At 44.1% G+C, this 18,989-nt stretch overlaps 1 protein-coding gene across 6 annotated transcripts in view; it reads right to left on the bottom strand.

Annotated features, from left to right (window-relative positions):
• Positions 1–18,989, bottom strand: part of TNFAIP8 (TNF alpha induced protein 8) — a 142,961-nt gene that overhangs the window by 34,381 nt on the left and 89,591 nt on the right. Inside the window, exon 1 of one of the 6 annotated variants that reach the window (XM_013965374.2) lies at positions 13,693–13,812. The exons of 2 other annotated variants lie outside the window; for them this stretch is intronic. Coding sequence is in view for 2 of the 4 variants with exons in the window: in XM_005682722.3 (XP_005682779.2) it covers positions 11,399–11,471 (73 nt within the window). In the remaining 2 variants the exon portion in view is untranslated. 3 more of the 6 variants (XM_013965372.2, XM_013965373.2, XM_005682722.3) reach the window with 3 other exon arrangements.

The following is an 18,989-nucleotide window of genomic DNA, read 5'->3' as shown; positions in this document are numbered from 1 at the left end:
AGACCAATCTAGGGTTCTTGTCTGCTTCAGTTTAGTTCAACCACTCAGTCATGCCCAGTCCTTTGCGACCCATGGACTGCAGCATGCCAGCCCTCCCTGTCCATCACCAACTCCTGGAGCTTACTCAAACTCACGTCCATCGAGTCAGTGATGCCATCCCACCAACTCATCCTCTGTCATCCCCTTCTGCTTCCTTCAATCTTGCCCAGCATCAGGGTCTTTTCCAATGAGTCAGTTCTTCACATCAGGTGGCCAAAGTATTGGAGTTTCAGCTTCAGTATCATTCCTTCCAATGAATATTCAGGACTGATTTCCTTTAGGATGGACTGGTTGCATCTCCTTGCAGTCCAAGGGACTCTCAAGAGTCTTCTCCAACACCACAGTTCAAAAGTGTCAATTCTTTGGTGCTCAGCTTTCTTTATAGTCCAACTCTCACATCCATACATGACCACTGGAAAAACCATAGCTTTGACTAGTTGGACCTTTGTCGGCAAAGTAATGTCTCTGCTTTTTAATATGCTGTCTAAGTTGGTCATAACTTTTCTTCCAAGGAGCAAGCATCTTTTAATTTCATAGCTGCAGTTACCATCTGCAGTCATTTTGGAGCCCTCAAAAGTAAAGTCTGTCACTGTTTCCACTGTTTCCCATGAAGTGATGGGACTGGATGCCATGATCTCAGTTTTCTGAATGTTGAGTTTTAAGCCAACTTTTTCACTCTCTTCTTTCACTTTCAACAAGAAGCTCTAGTCTTTCTTCACTTTCTCATCACATGGACCACAGCTTTGTCTAACTCAATGAAATTATGAGCCACGCCATGTAGGACCACCCAAGACAGATAGGTCATGGTGGAGAGTTCTGACAAAACATGGTCCACTATAAAAGGGAATGGCGAACTACTTCAGTTATTCTTGCCTTGAGAATCCCATGAACAGTATGAAAAGGCAAAAAGATACGATACTCATCCGCTTAGTATTCCTAAAACACTACTTTGCAACTGCCGTGTTCCAGTTCAAATGCCACAGTTTCTTACAATAATCTTGTTTGCCTCCTAAATGGTATATGGGGCATTTGTTGCTGTTCAGTCGCTAAGTCACGTCTGATTCTGCAACCCCAAGGAATGAAGCACACCGGGCTTCCCTGTTCTTCACTATACAGAGCATGCTTCAGTCTACAGTCAATGCCTGCACTTTTCTAATGAGGAAGGCTGAAGTTCAGAGACTCATCCATGACTGAAAGTTGCACAGACAACCAAGGGCAAAGTCAGGAGGAGAACTGGTCTCCTGATGCCCAGTGCCTTGTCTGCTGCAGAGTGTCCCTCTGGGCAGCTTGGCTTCTTGGCTGGCGCCATGTACTGCTGCAACATGGCCCACCAAGGCTTGCCATGAGCCCTCCACTCCATGATGCTCTAAACCTTCTTCCACTCCTCTTTCCACTCATCTTCCCTAAAGGCCCTAACCCCTCTGTGAAGGCACCTCTGCCTGTGATGTCTGCTGAAAACAGTCTCTGGATTCTCAAAGGGTCTACTGTATCATCCCCTGGCCCGCACTCAGCCTAAACCCCCATCATGCATTCTGTACTATGAATGCACATGGGGGTGCATGTGATGCCTGAACCAGGAGTTCTTTGAGGGCTGGGCTCTCTACACACACAGAAGAAGTACTAACTTAGCCAGCATTTGCTGCTGTGAGTATCCAAGGCCCAGAAAAGGTGGCAGTGATGGAGGGAGAGAGGCTGCACCCAGGAAACAGGACTGTCCATAGTGAGCAGAACAGCCTGTGCTCTGGGGACTCTGATCCCCCGCTCCTCAGCCTAGAGGAGGGGGGGTGCACGTGAAAACACATACATGGGCCAGCTGAACTGACAGCTAGATACACGGCAGGTCACGATGGAAGCAAAGTTCATAAATCGCTTATTCTCTTCCTGACAGGCAACCCTGGTGTGGGCACATGAAGTCTTGAAGGCTTCAGGCCTCAGGCTGACGTGGTCACCTAGGACACTCAGCTTAGTGGCCTCTCTGCTTCCGCATTTCCTTGGAAGAAGTTTACTCCCAGTTATTCATACAATTAAATCTTGTTTGTCACGATGAAGCTGGAGACTGTATTCCCATGTAAGTCCACGGACAGTGCTATATACACAAACACAAATCCCCATACATCTTCAGAACCATAAATATCATAAGGACCAACCTAACAACACAGGAATTACAGTTTCCCAGAGCAATCACTCAGCAGTCACTCACTCATCACACATACCAGCTCCATACCTAACTCTCCCTCAAGGTTCTGAAGCCCTTTGAACAAGATTTAAGATACGTGATAAATATAACTGACACTGCTATGTGCTATACATACAAGTTTTTAAGAGAGTGAATCCTAAGAGCTTTCATCACAAGGAAAAACACAATTTTTTTCTTTAATTTTGAACCTATATGAGATGACGGATCTCCCCTAAATTCATTGTGATAATCATTTCATGATATATGTACATCAAATCATTATCCCATACACCTTAAACTTAGACAGCATTGCATGTCAATTATATCTTAATACAACTGGAAGAAAAAAGATCCAAGCAACTGGTCTTTCAGGAATCTTGATCAATGGCTGAGGGAACACTGAGCTGCTTCTCAGAAAACAATGTGTTCTGACCCCCAGCTTGCACCAGGCTCCCAGGGATCTGGGGAAAATCTGGTTGTGAGCCACCCACCTGCTCCTGCAACTGCATGTCTGGTGTCCAAATACCCACCCACTCCTCAGCCACATACATGCAAACCTTCTCCCCAAGGAAGGACACCCCTGCCGCATCAGCAGCTATTGAGCTAATTTTCCTGAACCATGTTCTCAAAGGAATGAAAACAAGTGAGCTCACTCTTAATCACCTCTCACTCAGTCTACCACTTTGAAAACCAGGGATCTTGAAGGCTCTATTGCAGAGCGAAATTTTATTTCACAGTACCTCCTCATCTTTCACTTTCCCGAGGAACACGTAAGAGAAGGTGAAATCATAAATTTCTGTGTGTTCAACCATTCCATTTAGGTTTGGCAAATTCCCCCAAAAGGCAGTGTAGGACACCCACAAACAAATTAGGCTGTCCTGCTTCCAGGAGATTGCATGCAAAAATCCGCAATGCTAAAACCTAGGCTTGTGAAACTTCTCGTTTGCCAAACAGGCACAAGGTGGACAGAAAGGACCTAAACACCACCTCTCTAGGCCTTGGTTCCTCATCTCTAAATAAAGAAGTTAGACAGAAGGCCCTTCAGAGTTGCTTTTAAGTCTCAGTCATGGGGATTCTACTTGTATTTGTAGGGGGCAATTTCATTACAAAAAGCTTTTCACTGTGGGCCTTCCTTAAATATTACACACATATACACAATGATTTGATTTTTTTTTAAATTTCGCTTATACCATCTTTTTAAGTACCATGTACTGAATGAAGAGAAGTATACAGCCATGTTTATCTCACTGTCTCCCAAGTTGTTAGCATCTTTCTCACATAGATGGAAATGTTGGCAAATAAGTGGTTTGTGGCACCTCTAGGATTATTCTGCATTATTAATGAAATGATGCGCTGCATTATTCTGAATTGAAATCACTGGGTCCTGAGACTTTGTCTCACCCTACTGCATTCTCTTGCTACTTCCTGGATTATCTATCAACTGCCAGGAGCGGGGAACTTCATCAGCCATGTTATCCTGGTCCTCCCAAGGGTATCCTCATGCAAGGACAAGAAAGGTGTGATGCAAATTCAGTCTGATGAAAATTTCAGAAGTGAGGAAGAAAAAGGCCCCAGGATAATTACGCTTACAGAGCTGAGGTGGGGGGTCAGGCAACACCAGCTTACCAGTGAGGTACCCTGTAAGGAGACAGTATGGCATGGATCTCTAAATGGACTTGCCATTTTTAGTCCTTGTCAGCACACTGCACTCCAAGGCTAATGACTATATAAAAGGAAACATAATCACATCAAAGTTCGGTGTTTTAAAGCACAGGCTGCACCCTCTACATTATATATGACATCAAGGTCAGCTGTACCAAGGGCTATGGATTTCATCAGAGCTGAGCTACAGCTTCACCTCTGAACTCATCACTCTCTGGGCAAAGCAGGGCTGGGGAAAGGGGGAAGAACACTGGTAAAGTGATGCTTAGCAATGAACTTGATTTATAAGCTGCCACAGGACGTGAGGTTAAAACAGGGAAGGCACCCCTGGTGTGGCAGCTTATATGATACCATTTAGCTTTTCGATGATAGAAGATATTAATAAACCGCCACCATGGAACAAACGAACTTTTCTATGATCAATACTCTGACAGATATTGGTCCCCTCCTTTGTAGTGGAAGTCTCTACTTTTTGAAGGGTTAAAATTTCTGGGAGGTGGGGCAATGCCGACCATGAGGTTCCCGGAAGGTTCTGCAAGGCTAGCACATGTGCTGGGGGTCAAACCTCAGACATTGTCCTGGCATTTGACTGATCTCAGTTGTTTGACTGCAAGCTTGTGATCCGGACTGGTTTCCTAAAAACCCACCAGGAATTCGGACCCCAGCTCTGGCAGATTCTGGTGAGAGGAACTCAAGGCAACCTGGAGGGTGGAGAAACCACAGCAGAAGCACTGAGGAACAGGTTAGGCACCTGTTAAGTGACACTAACATTGAAGAGAGTGTAAATGCTTGTGAATGTGCCTAACAAGTTAACATGTTATCAGGAGAGATGACGAATTAAGTGAGTGGAACGCAACTCTGCTGAGAATCACTCACATGTATCTGTACACCTAGCAGATTTTAAAGAAACTGGAGACAGTGGATGCTACAAAGTCACCCTATTGTAATAACATAACACATCCCCAGTGACCTGGGAAGTCCAAGCTCTCCATTCTCAAGCTGTCCTCTGGTTCAGAAAGTGAGGTCCCTTTTCCTCTCCCATAGGTACTCTGGTCTCTCTTGCTGGCGTAGGCTCCAGAACCTCCCACCCAGCCCTGCTGGGTTCCTAGATCTCCTGCATCAGGGGTAGAAGGATGCGCTCAAGACTCCCTGCCCACGTGCCTGGGCTCTTCTCTTTCTCCTCCAAGGTACCTGGTCTCTCCACTCCTGTCTTCTCAGAAATGGGGTACAAATGGACCCAGACAGCATTCTCCTGGGTGTCCAAACTACTTGAGGATGGGGGAGAGCCCTGGAAGTACCACCTCACAGGGTCTATGGATAGACGGCTTCCATTCAAATCTTGATTCTACCTTTTCTGGTTTTGTGGTTTCAGGCATGGTTTTTAACCTCTCTGAACCTCAGTTTTCTTAATCATTATGCAGAACTAAAACAAAGGGTTATTAGATGAGTATCAAATGAGATAATATACATAATCAGATGCTTAATTAGCACTGTGCCTGACACAGGAAAGTACTCAATACACTTTAGCTTCAAAATCACTTCTTTGGTCCTCAAGGCAATTTGAGATGCTCGCAAGCCATCTTGGGCCCCAATGCCCGTGATTAAAGACACATGCTTGTTTTGCCTCTCCCATTAAAAGTACTTTAGTAGAGAATTTAAGAAACACTATATAGATTTGTTCTCTAGGTTTGGAAGGCACTATTCCTATAAAAGCAAGGCTGGATGATCTCTAAGCAGTGCTCTAAAAAGTTTCATCATGTCATGGATTCTCATTTTTAAACTGATTAATTTGACAATGCTTTTTAGGCCCTCCTAAATAGAGGTCCTAGGTCAAGCAAAAACTAACCATGTACAAATCTTGCTTACTGAAGAGAAAAAAAAAAAAAACTCAATGCAGAGAAGGCAAAGGAAAAGAAGACTAATGGCTGTCATACACGAAAACGAGGTACAGCTGCAGGAAGTACAGGGTATTATGGGAACGCCGTGAAAGAGCCTCGACTCCAGACTGGGTCCTGCTGGACACGCTACCCACTTGAGGAGGGGCAAGAGAGTGAGCCCAACAAAGGAAACGTTTGCTGAGGGAACAAGGAAGTAAACACGCAGGGTAGCACTAGGGTCGAATGGACCAGTCCCATGGAGTGGTAGATGTCTGTTGCTGTTTTGGTGATCCACATCAGAAGTCCCTTCCTAATTCTGAAGAAACCCTCATTTGCAAGTGGTGGTAGCAAAGCTGGAACCAGAGGATATCTCTCCCACAAGCAGCAAGGGCAAGGACACAACCTCGCACTGACACATCAGCTGGCTTATTTCTGAGATTTTTAAATGTGGAGCATGACTAAATATTCAGGCACATCTGGAGTCCCATCTGAGACGGAACTGAAAAATACACAGGAGGCCAAGGCCATCGTGAGGTCCTAACCAGGAGATTCTTGGCTGCATTTCCTGATGCATCTTTCAGAGGCTAATTCTTTCTGGGGATGTGTGAACGCACCCAATATACTTTCAAGACATTCTTCATTTCAATCCATTCCTCATGATGCTGCTGCTGCTAAGCTGCTTCAGTCGTGTCCAACTGTGTGCGACCCCATAGATGGCAGCCCACCAGGCTCCTCCGTCCCTGGGATTCTCCAGGCAAGAACACTGGAGTGGGCTGCCATTTCCTTCTCCAATGCATGAAAGTGAAAAGTGAAAGTGAAGTTGCTCAGTCGTGTCCAACTCTTAGCGACCCCATGGACGGCAGCCCACCAGGCTCCTCTGTCCATGCCTCCTCATGCTAGCAGGAATCAATTTCCATTTCTTGCAACCAAGAACCCTGATGAGAAAGGTAGTTATTGTATTCATGAAGGTACAAATACTGAGGGCCTGAAGCAACGCAGGGTCCAGGAAAATGAAGAGGAGACACACTCAACAGATAATGAGGAGGAGGAAGTGCCAGGTGGAAGCTGAAGATGAAGAAGAAGGCGGGATTAAGGACAACTAGCAGATTTGCAGTCTGGAAGCTAAAAAGAGTCCTGTGATACTCAGTGATGACACAAAAGGAGGGTGAGATTTGTGAAGAGCAGGAAATGCCAGGCTCAGTGTAGACCTGTTGAATGTGACATACCCATATGACAGTCAAAGTACGGTGTTTACCGGGACTCACAGACATAGAAAACAAACGTATGGTTACCAAAGGGGAAAAGGGATGGGAGGGAGAAATTAGGAGCTCGGTACAAACTACTATATATAAAATAGATAACCAACAGGTTTCTACTGTATAGCACAAGGAGCTATATCCAATATCTTACAACAAACTATAATGGAAGAGAATATTATATTATATAAATTAATATATTAATATATATTAATATATTAAATGTAGTATTATATATATATCACACATATAGAATCACTTTGCTGTACACCTGAAACTAACACAACACTGCAAACCAGCTATACTTCACTTAAAAAAAAAAAAGCATGGTGTTTACCAGGCAGCTGGCTGTACAGGTAACTTTTAGAAAAGCCTAGACTGGCAGTCTAAGGGATTAGAAAGAAACAGCTAGAGAGTGCAGAGGCATAGGAACTAAGGGAGGAGTTTAGGACTGCCAGGACACTGGTCTTCTAGTGTCAAGCACTGCAAAACCAAGTCAAGTAAGAGCAGGACAAAAATATGAATGCTAGGTCACTGGTGGTTTTAGCACCTGGGAAGTCACTGGTGATTTGGGCAATTTCAGTGGAGTAATGGAAAAAAAGACAGACTTCAGTGGATGAAGGATGATGAAGAGTGAGAAAGTAGGCATCAGGCAAAAGGTAAAAAAGAAAAAAAAAAGCAGCAGGTTCATTTTATAAGAGAAATATATGCCTAAAATTAACAAAGTACCGAGGATTACCTCTAAAGAATGAAGATCATTCATTCATTTTATAAATACCTATCTCATTACATAGGTCTTGGAGACCCAGTGGGGAATAAAACAGACATCGTCTTGCCCTCAAGAGCTCGTGGTCTAGAGAAAGACGCTAAACAATGTGGTATCGGCCACAAAAAGGTTAGGTGTTCTGAGAGACTGCAGGGAGGGATTTTAAGTCGGAGGCTCAGAAACAGCCTCTCCAACCCAAAACCCTGACCAGGGAAAGGGGGTCAGGTGGGGAGAAGAATTTCAGGCAGAAAGACCATCAAGTACCAACACCTCCAAAGTAGGGAGCTTGGGCCCATCTATACACAGAAGGGAAGGAGCCAGGAAAGACGTGAGGCCAACCGGTGCAGTGAGGAGCCCACAGTGGAAGGAGGCCGCCTTCCACTGCTTCCAGCAGGAACCACGCCTGTTCCACAGACACTGGGAGGATGGGTGTGGGTAAAGGTGAGTCTGTCAGTCTGAAAGCAGGAAGTGAGGGAGTTGTCTAATGGCCACTGTTTTCTTTGTGAAATGGCAGTCCTGACGAGGCATGAGGGAACTAGGGGAGGTGGTGGTGGGAAGTGCTATTATGGGCAAGAGAGGAGGAGCCAAGCTCACTCACAGCTCTGCCGTCCCAAAGCAACTCCTTAATAGTGGCTTCCTCATTGCTTGGTACCAAAGCTTCAATAACCAAGCCAGAGGAGACCCAGACCCCTTGATGCCTAGCACTAGAAAGATCTGCAGAGATCTTAACTGCGATTCATTTCTCCTACCTCATAATTAAGTAATTTATTCAACAGGAATCAATTAAATGCCAAAAATATGGCCATCAACACATCTCCTCAGGAAGGCCCCATCCATGGGAAACTGTTGATCTTTTTTCCAACAGTCATCCCCTGTTTAATTAAGCAGGCTTCTTCCTCCCTTTCTCTCCTATTCTTCCTCCCTTTCTTTCCTATTCATATTATGCCAGGATATCTTAAACTCACTCAGCTTCTAATAGAGCAAGGTCTGAGTTCTTTTTCTCTGTTTAATACTCAAGCACAATCACCTATTCATTTGTAAGCAGGAAAAATTAAATTGATTCTTTAGGAGGTGGCTTTTGACTGAGGATGGAGGTTCAGCACTCCTGGCACACAGTCAAGTTTGTCCTAAGCTATGGTGGCTGAACAATATCCCCAGTCATTTGCTTCTACATTCACTCACATACACAAATATGTTGGCCTCCAAGGATTTCTGAATTCAACTTGATATTTTGTTTCATATTCAACCCTAAACAAAATATGCTAGTCTCTCACTGCAGTTCAGACTAATGATTTAAAGTATCTCCCAGTATGGCAAATCATGCATGAAGCATTGGAAGGCAATTTGCTTGCAATGCAGACACTGTAAAGAGCTTGTGTGATCTGACACTAGATGGGATACATAAATCCACAAGGAGAGAAAAAAAAAAGCTAAGGCAAAGGGACAGAATTAGTAAGGATAGACAATAAAGATAACTGAGCTATTTGAACAGCACTGAGGGACTTCCCTGGTGGTTCAGTGGTTAAGACCACCTCCGAATGCAGGGGGTGAGGGTTTGATCCCTGGTTGGGAGCTAAGATCCCACATGCCTTGGGGCCAAAAAACCAAAACATGAAACAGAAGCAATATTGTAACAAATTTGATAAAGACTTTATAATGGTCCATATTAAAAATCTTTTTTAAAAAATAAAAATAAACAGCATTGCTCCTTTCTGAGTGGTGGTAGCTAAACAGAGGATTCTAGATCACAGGCAATAACCAATCTTGTCAGAACTGCCCAGGACACACATACACACACACAAACACAAATATACACATATACACTAGTCCTTTATTTCCTGGTACAAGCTACTATGATTCTATTTGTTAATAAAGTATTTGTTTAATCTCCCTCAAGAGTTATTCTACATCCTATTCTAACTGCCATCAATTTAAAACTCAAGTACCTCATATTATATAAAAAGAAACATGTTGAACATTCAGTAAATAACAAAAGGAGGATAATTTGCTATAGATTTGCACAATGTAAGTGATGGCAAGGGGAAGGGAAAAGGTTAGGAACAAGCATTAAGGCACCTCTTCACCTCCAGTTTTCAGGCTTGCAATGGGTGAGCTGGGCTGGAGAGAAGAATGTGGGTGCTGGCTGAAAGAATGTATCCCAAAGCATTGGGATACTGGTTTTCCACTTTCTCCTCACTGTTTTGTTTTCGCGCCCCCCCCCCAAAAAAAGAAAAAAAACATGCCTGGGAGAAAAATACCAATGTAAGTGCTACTTGTAATTCATATAAAAGTTCACTATTGGCTTCTCTCAGCCCATGTGCCTTCAACCCCAGTTGTGACTAACTGTACATCGCTGTTTAAAAGAAAAGCCTCCAACAGCACAAAGCTCCATCAGTACAGACTCCACAGCAGCAAAGAAACATTAATCCCCCATATTCCCACATCAAGCTCAAAAACAATGCTCCTGGCTGTCATTTCTCATTCACACCAGTCCCATATTTCTATTAAACAAGACTTTTTTATTGACTGCTTCCCTCACACAGCACAATAAAGGAAATGTCAGCCCACAGAGACCACATCTTGAAACACAGGGCTTAACTTTAGGTATGGGAATCACGAAAAGAAGACAAATTTCCAGGGCTCTCCCTGACTGGTATCTACCAAACTGAGAAACGATGGGGTTCTTTTCTGCTCCTCAGGCTCCCTGAGCTGCTATGATTGACTCGAAATTTACCCGTTTCCCAAGAGACTACTTAAAAAGAAAGAAATTTCACAATCTTGCACAGGCTGCTCTCTTACTCTCTCATTTCCCCCACTTTTACCTCACTTACAAGAGGACTTTTGTATACATAAAGTTTCAGGAAACAAAGCGTACACACACTCACACACAAATAAACTCCCCGAACTAACACCAGCGTATAATTGTGTTTTGGTTGGAGCTTTTCCAGCCCTGTCACTCGCTCTGTTAGGAGTAAATGGAAACCCTTTGCTTAGGCAAAGTTAGAAACAGACAAAACTCTTCTCAGTTTCAAGTTGCACAAGCCCTCCCTCATATCTCTCAGCCCCCTTAAAGCCCCCCAACAAAATAAATTCACTGCTGAAAAGCCAGCAAGGATTTAAAAAAAAAAACAAAAACAAAACCTATTTCTCAAATAAAGATCTTTCACTTCTCCCCCGCACGCAGCTTCCCCCTTTAGCCGGAAACACACAAAGTTTCCAATTTCTGAAATCCCTTTTGAAGGGACCCTGGACTCTTAGGGCTCTTCCAAGGGATCCAGCTTTCGACTGTCCCGACTGCAGGCAGGCAGTGCTCTTCTAAGTACATTTCGCATTCTTGGAGTCAATACTGTGGCTGTTTCGTTTCCAGAAAGATCTAGAAAGCAGAGTTTAGCGGGCTGGCAGAGCCAGGTCGGACTCTTCCTCACTCCCCTTTGACCGGCCGCGGGGTGAGAAGTGTATTCGGCACAGTCGCCCTGAAACCAGCAGCGAAGGCGCAGTCAGAACAGACAAAGTACCCATCTCTCACTTTTAAACTCGTATTTGCTCCACTACCCCGCCGCCCTACTTCCACATTCCTCCGCAGAACTTGGCGGGGGCCCCCTCAGCCAAATCCAAATCGTACCTTCCTTGGATTCTTCTGCCTCGAAGTGCATGGTGTCCGGGTAGGCGGCTGCAGGGGCGACGACCGCGGACATGTACTCGCACGAGCTGGCAGCCAAAACCAGCACACAGAAAATAAAAAGGAAGGAAAGCTTCTAAAATCAAAACCTCCGCGGGGCGGGAGGGCTGGTTCTGGTGCAGGGATTTTCAGGGGGAAAGTTCTGCAAGAGTGACGAATCGCGTCTCAGCTGGGCGGCGGGAGTCCGCCCCCGGGGCCGCGCGCCCCAGCCCGTCGCAGGCGGGCGACCTGGCGGCTCGTGGCTGGGCGCACGCAGGTGGGGCTGATCTGCGGCGGGGCCCGGCAGAGGGGCGCCGGCCGCCGGGACCCAGGATGGGCCACGCCTGGGAAATCGATATGCAGGGAAGAAAAGAAAGGCACAGCTCTGCTGTTTTACATAAATCACAAATGCAGACGCGGTCAGACATGCACCTCCACCTTTAGGTTCCGTTTTTCGACGCCCATTTAACTTTCTGTTTCTTGGGGTCTTAAACGCCCAAAATGAAGGATTTTAAAGCTGCTGGGTTTTGTACATTTTTTTTTCTTTTTGCAATAAAGTAACGTGGATATTGGTCCACGACGCTGGAAGGACCTGGGGCACAAGCCCAGGAATGGGGGCATTTTGAAGAAAGGTGCGGGTAGGCGGGAACTCCGCCCCTTACCTTTGCACAGGAAAAGCAGACCAGAAGGCTTAGTCATTCAGTATAACCCGCATGACTTACTCAGACCTTACTCAAACCCCAACCTGGGTGCACTAAGTGCTCTGCAGTTACCCCAACGAGCCATTTCCAGACGGAGGGGGCACCACTCTCTTCTTCGAAGGATGCAAGCCAAAGGCGGGGGTCGGGGCGGGGTGGGGGGGCGGTGCGGGGAGGTATTCAGGCTTTTGAAACGCTGATAGAATAAAGAGGCTGGAGAGTCCTTAGAGGAGATCTCAATTCTGCCTCCTGGTCGGGTCCACCAGCTGAGAGGAAGACGTCTCAGTTTTGCGAAGCCTTAGTTTTTCCTTTGGAGAAGGAGGAACAAGAGCTGCCACCGACATACCTGTCTTAATGGAGGAATTTGCAGAGCACTAGTTTTACTACAGATATAAGGCAACAGGTCCTCAAATAACATACCTGAAAGATCCATTAGGAAACTGTGAGAAAAGTTACATTCTTTTGATAAATTTATTTTCCAGCTGCTTTCCTTTCCATCATTTCCCTCGTTTTATACAGGCAAAAAACAAGAAGAGAGGCTCTATAGTAAATTTAGTGAATAGGCTCTATAGTAAATATAAATTTAATGATAAGAATATACAAAAGATACAGATGTAGAGAGTCTGAATTAAGATTTAGTTCTGCCATTTATTATTTGTATGACCTTGAGTGAATTATTTAACTTCTCTGGGCCTCCCTTTCCTCATCTGGAAAAAGAGAGTTTAAAGAATATTAATTACTCCTCAGATTTATGCTGGGGATTAAATAGGGTAATATAAGCAAAAAGTGCTTTGAAAACCATAAACTCCTACACAGATTATTACAAACTACTGCACCATTAAAAGCAATTTTTTGTAAAAGATACTCTAGCGTGTTATTCCAATATTGGGTTTGAACAGGAAAAAAAATGTGTTTTTGCGAGTCACAAGCAGTGAAGACTATTATAAACATTAATATAAGATATTAAATCACTTCCTACTGCTGAGTGATTCTATCACACCTAAGACACCCCGGCAGTATTTCATCTCAATTCCCTGAAAGGACAGGACAGAATGATGAGAGGAAGACATAGCCGGTCAGAAACGAGAAAAGAGGAGAAACATCTGGAAAGTATCAGTATTGTAGAGCCTTCCGGAAGCTGACCTCACCAGGCTGCACCCTTCTGAAAGTCCCAGTTAATTCCAAGGTCCCCTGTGCCACACATCTGAGCTGCTAACATGCAATAACTTAGTAACTTCATTCTGTAACTTCAGACTTACCGAGGAGACATGAAGGTCATTCTGAGACACGCTCCCTCACTAGTCAGAAGCGACCTTTCCTGTCTTGTCTAAGGAATCATTCTGGAAGTCCCCCCACCCCACCCCCCACACACCATCTGTCCTTTGCCCTCCCCCATGGCAGCCCAGACTTCCACAGATGTCTGCCAGGAGCCCAACAGCATCTCACCAGGGCTGTGAACTTCATAAAGATAGCTCCCATTCATCCATAATTGGAGTAAGACGCAACACCTTTTCAAGGTGATGATTATGCAAATTCACACAACCCAAAGTCCGGTCTCACCAGTCACAGGAAGGGCTCACTTCTACCCTCTTCCTTCAGAAAGTGCCCCCATAGGAGTGATTTATAAAAGGTCCTTCTGCAAGTCCAATTATGTTCAAACCACACACGGCGTGTTAAAGTACGTGTCCTTAACGTCCGACTTGTTTTTACGCTGGGCTCACAAAAAGGCCCTCAGCTTTGCTCAGGTTAGCCAAGGAGAACAACTGCTGAATGAGCAGTTCAAGCGCTGCTGTGTCAGCCTCTTAATCCAGTTTAGAATCATTTTAGCAGCTAGGTTGATCTTTGACTTTCACTGGGGTCCTCAAGAAACCTGGCAAGAAACTTCTTTTGTATTTAAATGTAGCCCAGCAGTCACCTTGAGGAACAAAGTCCCGATCTAGCTCCAGTGCAAGGCAGGCTCGGTTTAGTTTGTGAGTGTATCTTAGCCTCTCTCCATCTTGTCCTATCTTCCTCCAAAACCACTCTTCTTTAGGATCCAAATTTCCAGATAGTCTATGACTTCCCCATGTGAAAGCATCTGCGTCCTTCTCAGAAGTTTTATAGACCTATGTTTTACTATTTGGAAGCATTTATTTCTTTGTTTTGTGGTTAACTGCAAATTTATCTAAATTTCCTTAACCACCTAAAAGGAGAAACCAGCTGACTGTATTAGTAAAATAAGGTATGAGTTCAGTGTCTGCCTCTAATTAGCTCTTTCTGACTTCTCACTTCACTCCTCTGAACTACAACTGTATAATATGTAACATCAGGATGTCAGTTAAAATTTTGTATTTTGTACATGTTCTATGAAATCATCAGAAAAACTGTCCAGAGCTTTCTATGTTTATTTTTTCCACAACACTCTCTGTATAGTAGCCTAAAAATAGTAGCTTACCTACGTTCGTGTAGGTAAGAGCTTAGTTGCTTAGTCATGTCTGACTCTCTACGGCTCCATGTACTGTAGCCAACCAGGCTCCACTGTCCATGGAAATTTCCAGGCAAGAATACTGAAGCGCGTTGCCATTTCCTCCTCCAGGGGATCTTCCCAACCCAGGGATCGAACCCACATCTCCTAAGTCTCCTGCGTTGGCAGGTGGATTCTTTACCACTAGCACACCACCTGAGTTAAAATGCAAGCTAAGAATCTGAGATCCTTGAGTCAGGAAGATCTTCTGGAGGAGGAAATGGCAACCCATTCCAGTGTTCTTCCTGGGAGATCCCACGGAAAGAGGAGCCTGGTGGGCTACAGTCCACTGGGCTGGCAAGAGTCAGACAGGACTTAGCTACACCATCACCGCCAAGATTCTGGTAGTTTTTGTCTTTCTTTTTTTTCAATCAGTCATTACCAAATATTTACATGAGTCAGATGTAAAAGAACTCTGCTCACCTGGAGCTTCCCGGCAAATTTTGGTAATTTTGATCACAGACTTGGAGTTCACCCTTCCAAGTGACCTTGGTTCTAAGGAAGATATTAACACCACCTCTCAACTGAACTTTATCGTACAACAGCAGAAACATCTTCTTTTAAATTATGCATCAATAAAGCTGTTGGAAAAATGCCTGGGCTTTGGGCCTTTTCCTTACATCCGCCCAGATGTCTGCCAAGAACAGGGAAGGTCAGCAAGTGTTCAGACTTAGAAGAGAAGACCAGCAGAATTGGGAAGAGAAGGTACAATTCAATCAGGAGGAACCACACTCTGCTCACATTAGAGAATGTGGTAAGTTCTCTGCAGCGAAAAAGACTAAGCATCTCTGTCAATTTGTATAGACCTATAGCTTCTAGCCCTGGAGAAGGGAATGGCTAGTACTACAGTATTCTGGCCTGGAGAATTCCATGGACTGTATAGTCCATGGGGTCGCAAAGAGTTGGACACAAATGAGTGAATTTCACTTAGAGCTTCTAGGTCTAAGAATTCCATACCAAAAAAAAAAAAAAGGTAATTTTATCAATATTTTTATTTCTGCCTTGCTGACAGGCTGAATCTATACAAACAACATTTGAGTCAGTGAGCGGGGAGGTGAAAAAGAGTTGTTTACTTAAAATAAAAAGTGGCTTTCTCCTATTTAACTTTGAAGCTTTCCTCATCTATTCTTGTATTATTTATGTCTACACCCTTGAGAGTCTTTACAGGCTTCCATGCTCTATATATAAAGTTGGCTTTCAGTCCCTCTCCTCACAGAGGGACCTGTGTTCTTGGCCTCATCTGGTTGTGACTGCGGGCTCTGCATCCTGCTTAACCTCCTTAGACATCTTGCACTTAACCTTCCAAAAGGAGTGGGGCTAATTGAGTATCTCACCGGAGTCCCTGCCTAGCCCAAGTGATCTCACTCTTCATGGCTTAAGAAAGTTTGATTTACTAAAAGTGGAGAAAGGGCCACTCAAATGACAGTGGAAATCTCTCACATACCTTCTCAGGAGCCCAAGCCCTGAGCCTCAAGTGACCTCCTGCTTACGCATTGCTGGTACCGGGATGAGGCAGGGGAGGTTGGGAGGCAGGACAGAAGTGCTATGAGTCAAGGAAGAAGGCTCACAATGAGTGCTGAGTCAAACGATGGGGAAAAGCTGCCTCCCAGGGGCCGTGCCTGGGAGTCAGAAGTTTGTTCTGTGTAAACCCTCTTTTCAGTCTTCCCTATAGCTTTTTCTGTAAATCCTCCAGGCTCACTACCGCTCTGGGTGTGAGTGGATAATTCTGAGGAAATGAGAAGTGCTGACATCTGGGGTGAGCAGACACAGGGAGAAAACAGTACATCTGGGAGGCACTTGTCTCCTAGGCTCTCATTGTTTGCTTTTCTTTTTCTCCTAAGAAATCTTTCTTAGGAGAAAAGTAAAAACTTTTAGCAGATGATGAAACACACACACACTCAAAATCAGGTCTGAAAATATTACCTGAAGAATTTATGACTTTGGATCTTTCTTTTGTAATACTTAGCTAGGATGCCTTGCATTTACTATGCCTTGCATAGGCTTTATGCAGACTTCCCAATTAGCTCCCTTGGATCATCATACTCATTTTAGACATGTAATTAAAGAAATGGAGGCTATACAATTTGCTCAAGGTCACAAAATGTTCTTGAGACCACAGTAGATGCAGACCAGGCCTCCTGTCTTCTATATCCAGACTTTCTCACTCTATTAAACTACTCATGTAAAATTGAAGACCTTTATTTTGCAGGGGAGTAATTCAAAGTTTGCTGTACTGGGAGATTCTCAAAAAGTTTGAGTTGGTCATGATTCTAGGGTGGAATGCTCAGATGGGTCTGTTCACAGGCTTAGATCACAGCCTCAAATCAAAACTATCCCATTCCTGATATTCAATGCTTTAAATAAGCCATAAGTTTAATAGCTTCTATTTATTCAGCTACATGAAACTACAAATACTATTTTTTTTAATTAAAAGTTCAGTCAAGACCCCAACGAAACTCCCTTGGATGTAAGGCTGCCAGAAGCAGGGCAAAGAAAGCCAGACTCAGTTCGGGAGACCTGGGCCTGATTACCATAAACCCAGTAAGCACTATCTCATTGATAATAGGATTTTATTTTTCTCTTCATTCTTCTATCACTTTTCTTCTAAAATTTGCAAGCCATTTAGCCTCTCTGAGCTTCTGTTTGTCCATCTGTAAAATGGGAATAATGCCACTGTTCCACAAAGTAGTAAAAATAAAAATGAGTCATAAATGTGATGAAGCACTGAAAATCATGAAATCCCCCTAATCACTTTCATGAATAAGGCCAGATTATTTTAGGTGGTGGAGCATCCATTTGGAAGCCCTAAATGCTGACTGTACAGAAGTTCCATATAGGTGTGGGCGATTTAATGTGTGTGGTCCAGTGATTACATCCCTGACTTATCTTCAGAAAAGGAACAGGAGGAAAAATGATCAATGATCATAGTCATAGAAACTCAGACTTGGAAGTAAACTTACAGGGCACTTATTCTAATCCTCTACTGGCTGTGAAGCCATCTCCTGGACACATCACAGGCAGCAAGCCTTCATCCAGACTCTCCTTGATTACTTCTATTAACAGAGACTCACAGCCTTAACAAAGCCCTACTTCCTCTCTAGTCATTAGAAAGTTCCTCTTATCATGAACTGAAATTCATGTTTAAGGGCAGTGATATTCAAATTACTTCCACCCTAACTACTGCTTTTACCACTTACATCAAGGAAACAATTTTATGATAAGATAAACAAAAATTTTCTTTTTCCACTGCCTAATGGAGACCCCCTCATGTTGGCTAGCGATTGCAGTTGAATGCAATGTGAGACAGTTATGCAACTTTCCAGGGCTGGCCACACATCTGCTATTGATTATCATGAAGAATTCAGAAGTAAGCAGCTTTGCTTAAGGCAGCAGCAGTGACAATCTCTTTCTCTCCCGTGTGTTCACTCTACTCTAAGGAGGTAGAAAAGGCGGCCAAGACAGGGAGGGTAATGGCCCTGCTTGATCCCAACAAGCAGTTATGAACTTTATTTGAGTTTCCGAACAACATTTGAAATCCACAAGAAAACAGAAGTAGTGCTCATATGTGGAATCTGGACCACAGACTCCTGTTCGGATATCTGTTTGAAAGTCTAATCCACTCCAAGTTGTCATACTCGGCTTTTAACGGTGAGTTTCTGACATGGGTAGAATCTCTGTCAAGTTAATATTTTTGCCAACCCATCACTGCTTAAGAGACAGAAAACACCAGGAGATGAAGCTACAGGGCTAGACAGGCTTGCCCACTGAAAGCAGCCAAGGTTAAAACTCAGCCTACAAACTTAGCAGGAGGTGAAAACGTGAACCAAAACAGAACTTATCCAAACAGTGTTTCGGGGGGAAAGGGAAGGCTGTTTTGCAGGTTGCACTGAAAGGCGTGGATCAGAAGTTTGTCCTTTTGAATGGGTCAGCTTACAGAACTTCAGTTATTCAGCTTTTCTTTAAAGAAAAGTTATACAGAAACATGTATCAATTATGATTCACAAAATTGTTAAACATCACCAAAATGAATGATTCTTCTGGGAAACCAATAGCATGAACAGTATGCCTGCCTACCTACCTATATAAGGTCGTATTAAGTCCATCCATTTTCTAGGACTTCCCTGGTGGCTCAGATGGTAAACTGAGGAACTTGACACCTTCACTTTTCTGTTTCTACTAGAACATAAAGAAAAGTGAAAGTAAAGTCGCTCAGTCGTGTCCAAGTCTTTGCGACCCCATGGACTGTAGCCTGCCAGGCTCCTCTGTCCATGGGGTTCTCCAGGCAAGAATACTGGAGTGGGTAGCCATTCCCTTCTCCAGGGAATCTTCCCGATCCAGGGATTGAACTCGGGTT

The sequence above is a fragment of the Capra hircus genome, chromosome 7, assembly GCF_001704415.2.
Source record: "Capra hircus breed San Clemente chromosome 7, ASM170441v1, whole genome shotgun sequence".
NCBI lineage: Eukaryota > Metazoa > Chordata > Mammalia > Artiodactyla > Bovidae > Capra > Capra hircus.
Note: the sequence above shows the minus strand (reverse complement) of the source record. Positions and strands in the feature narration are given on the sequence as shown.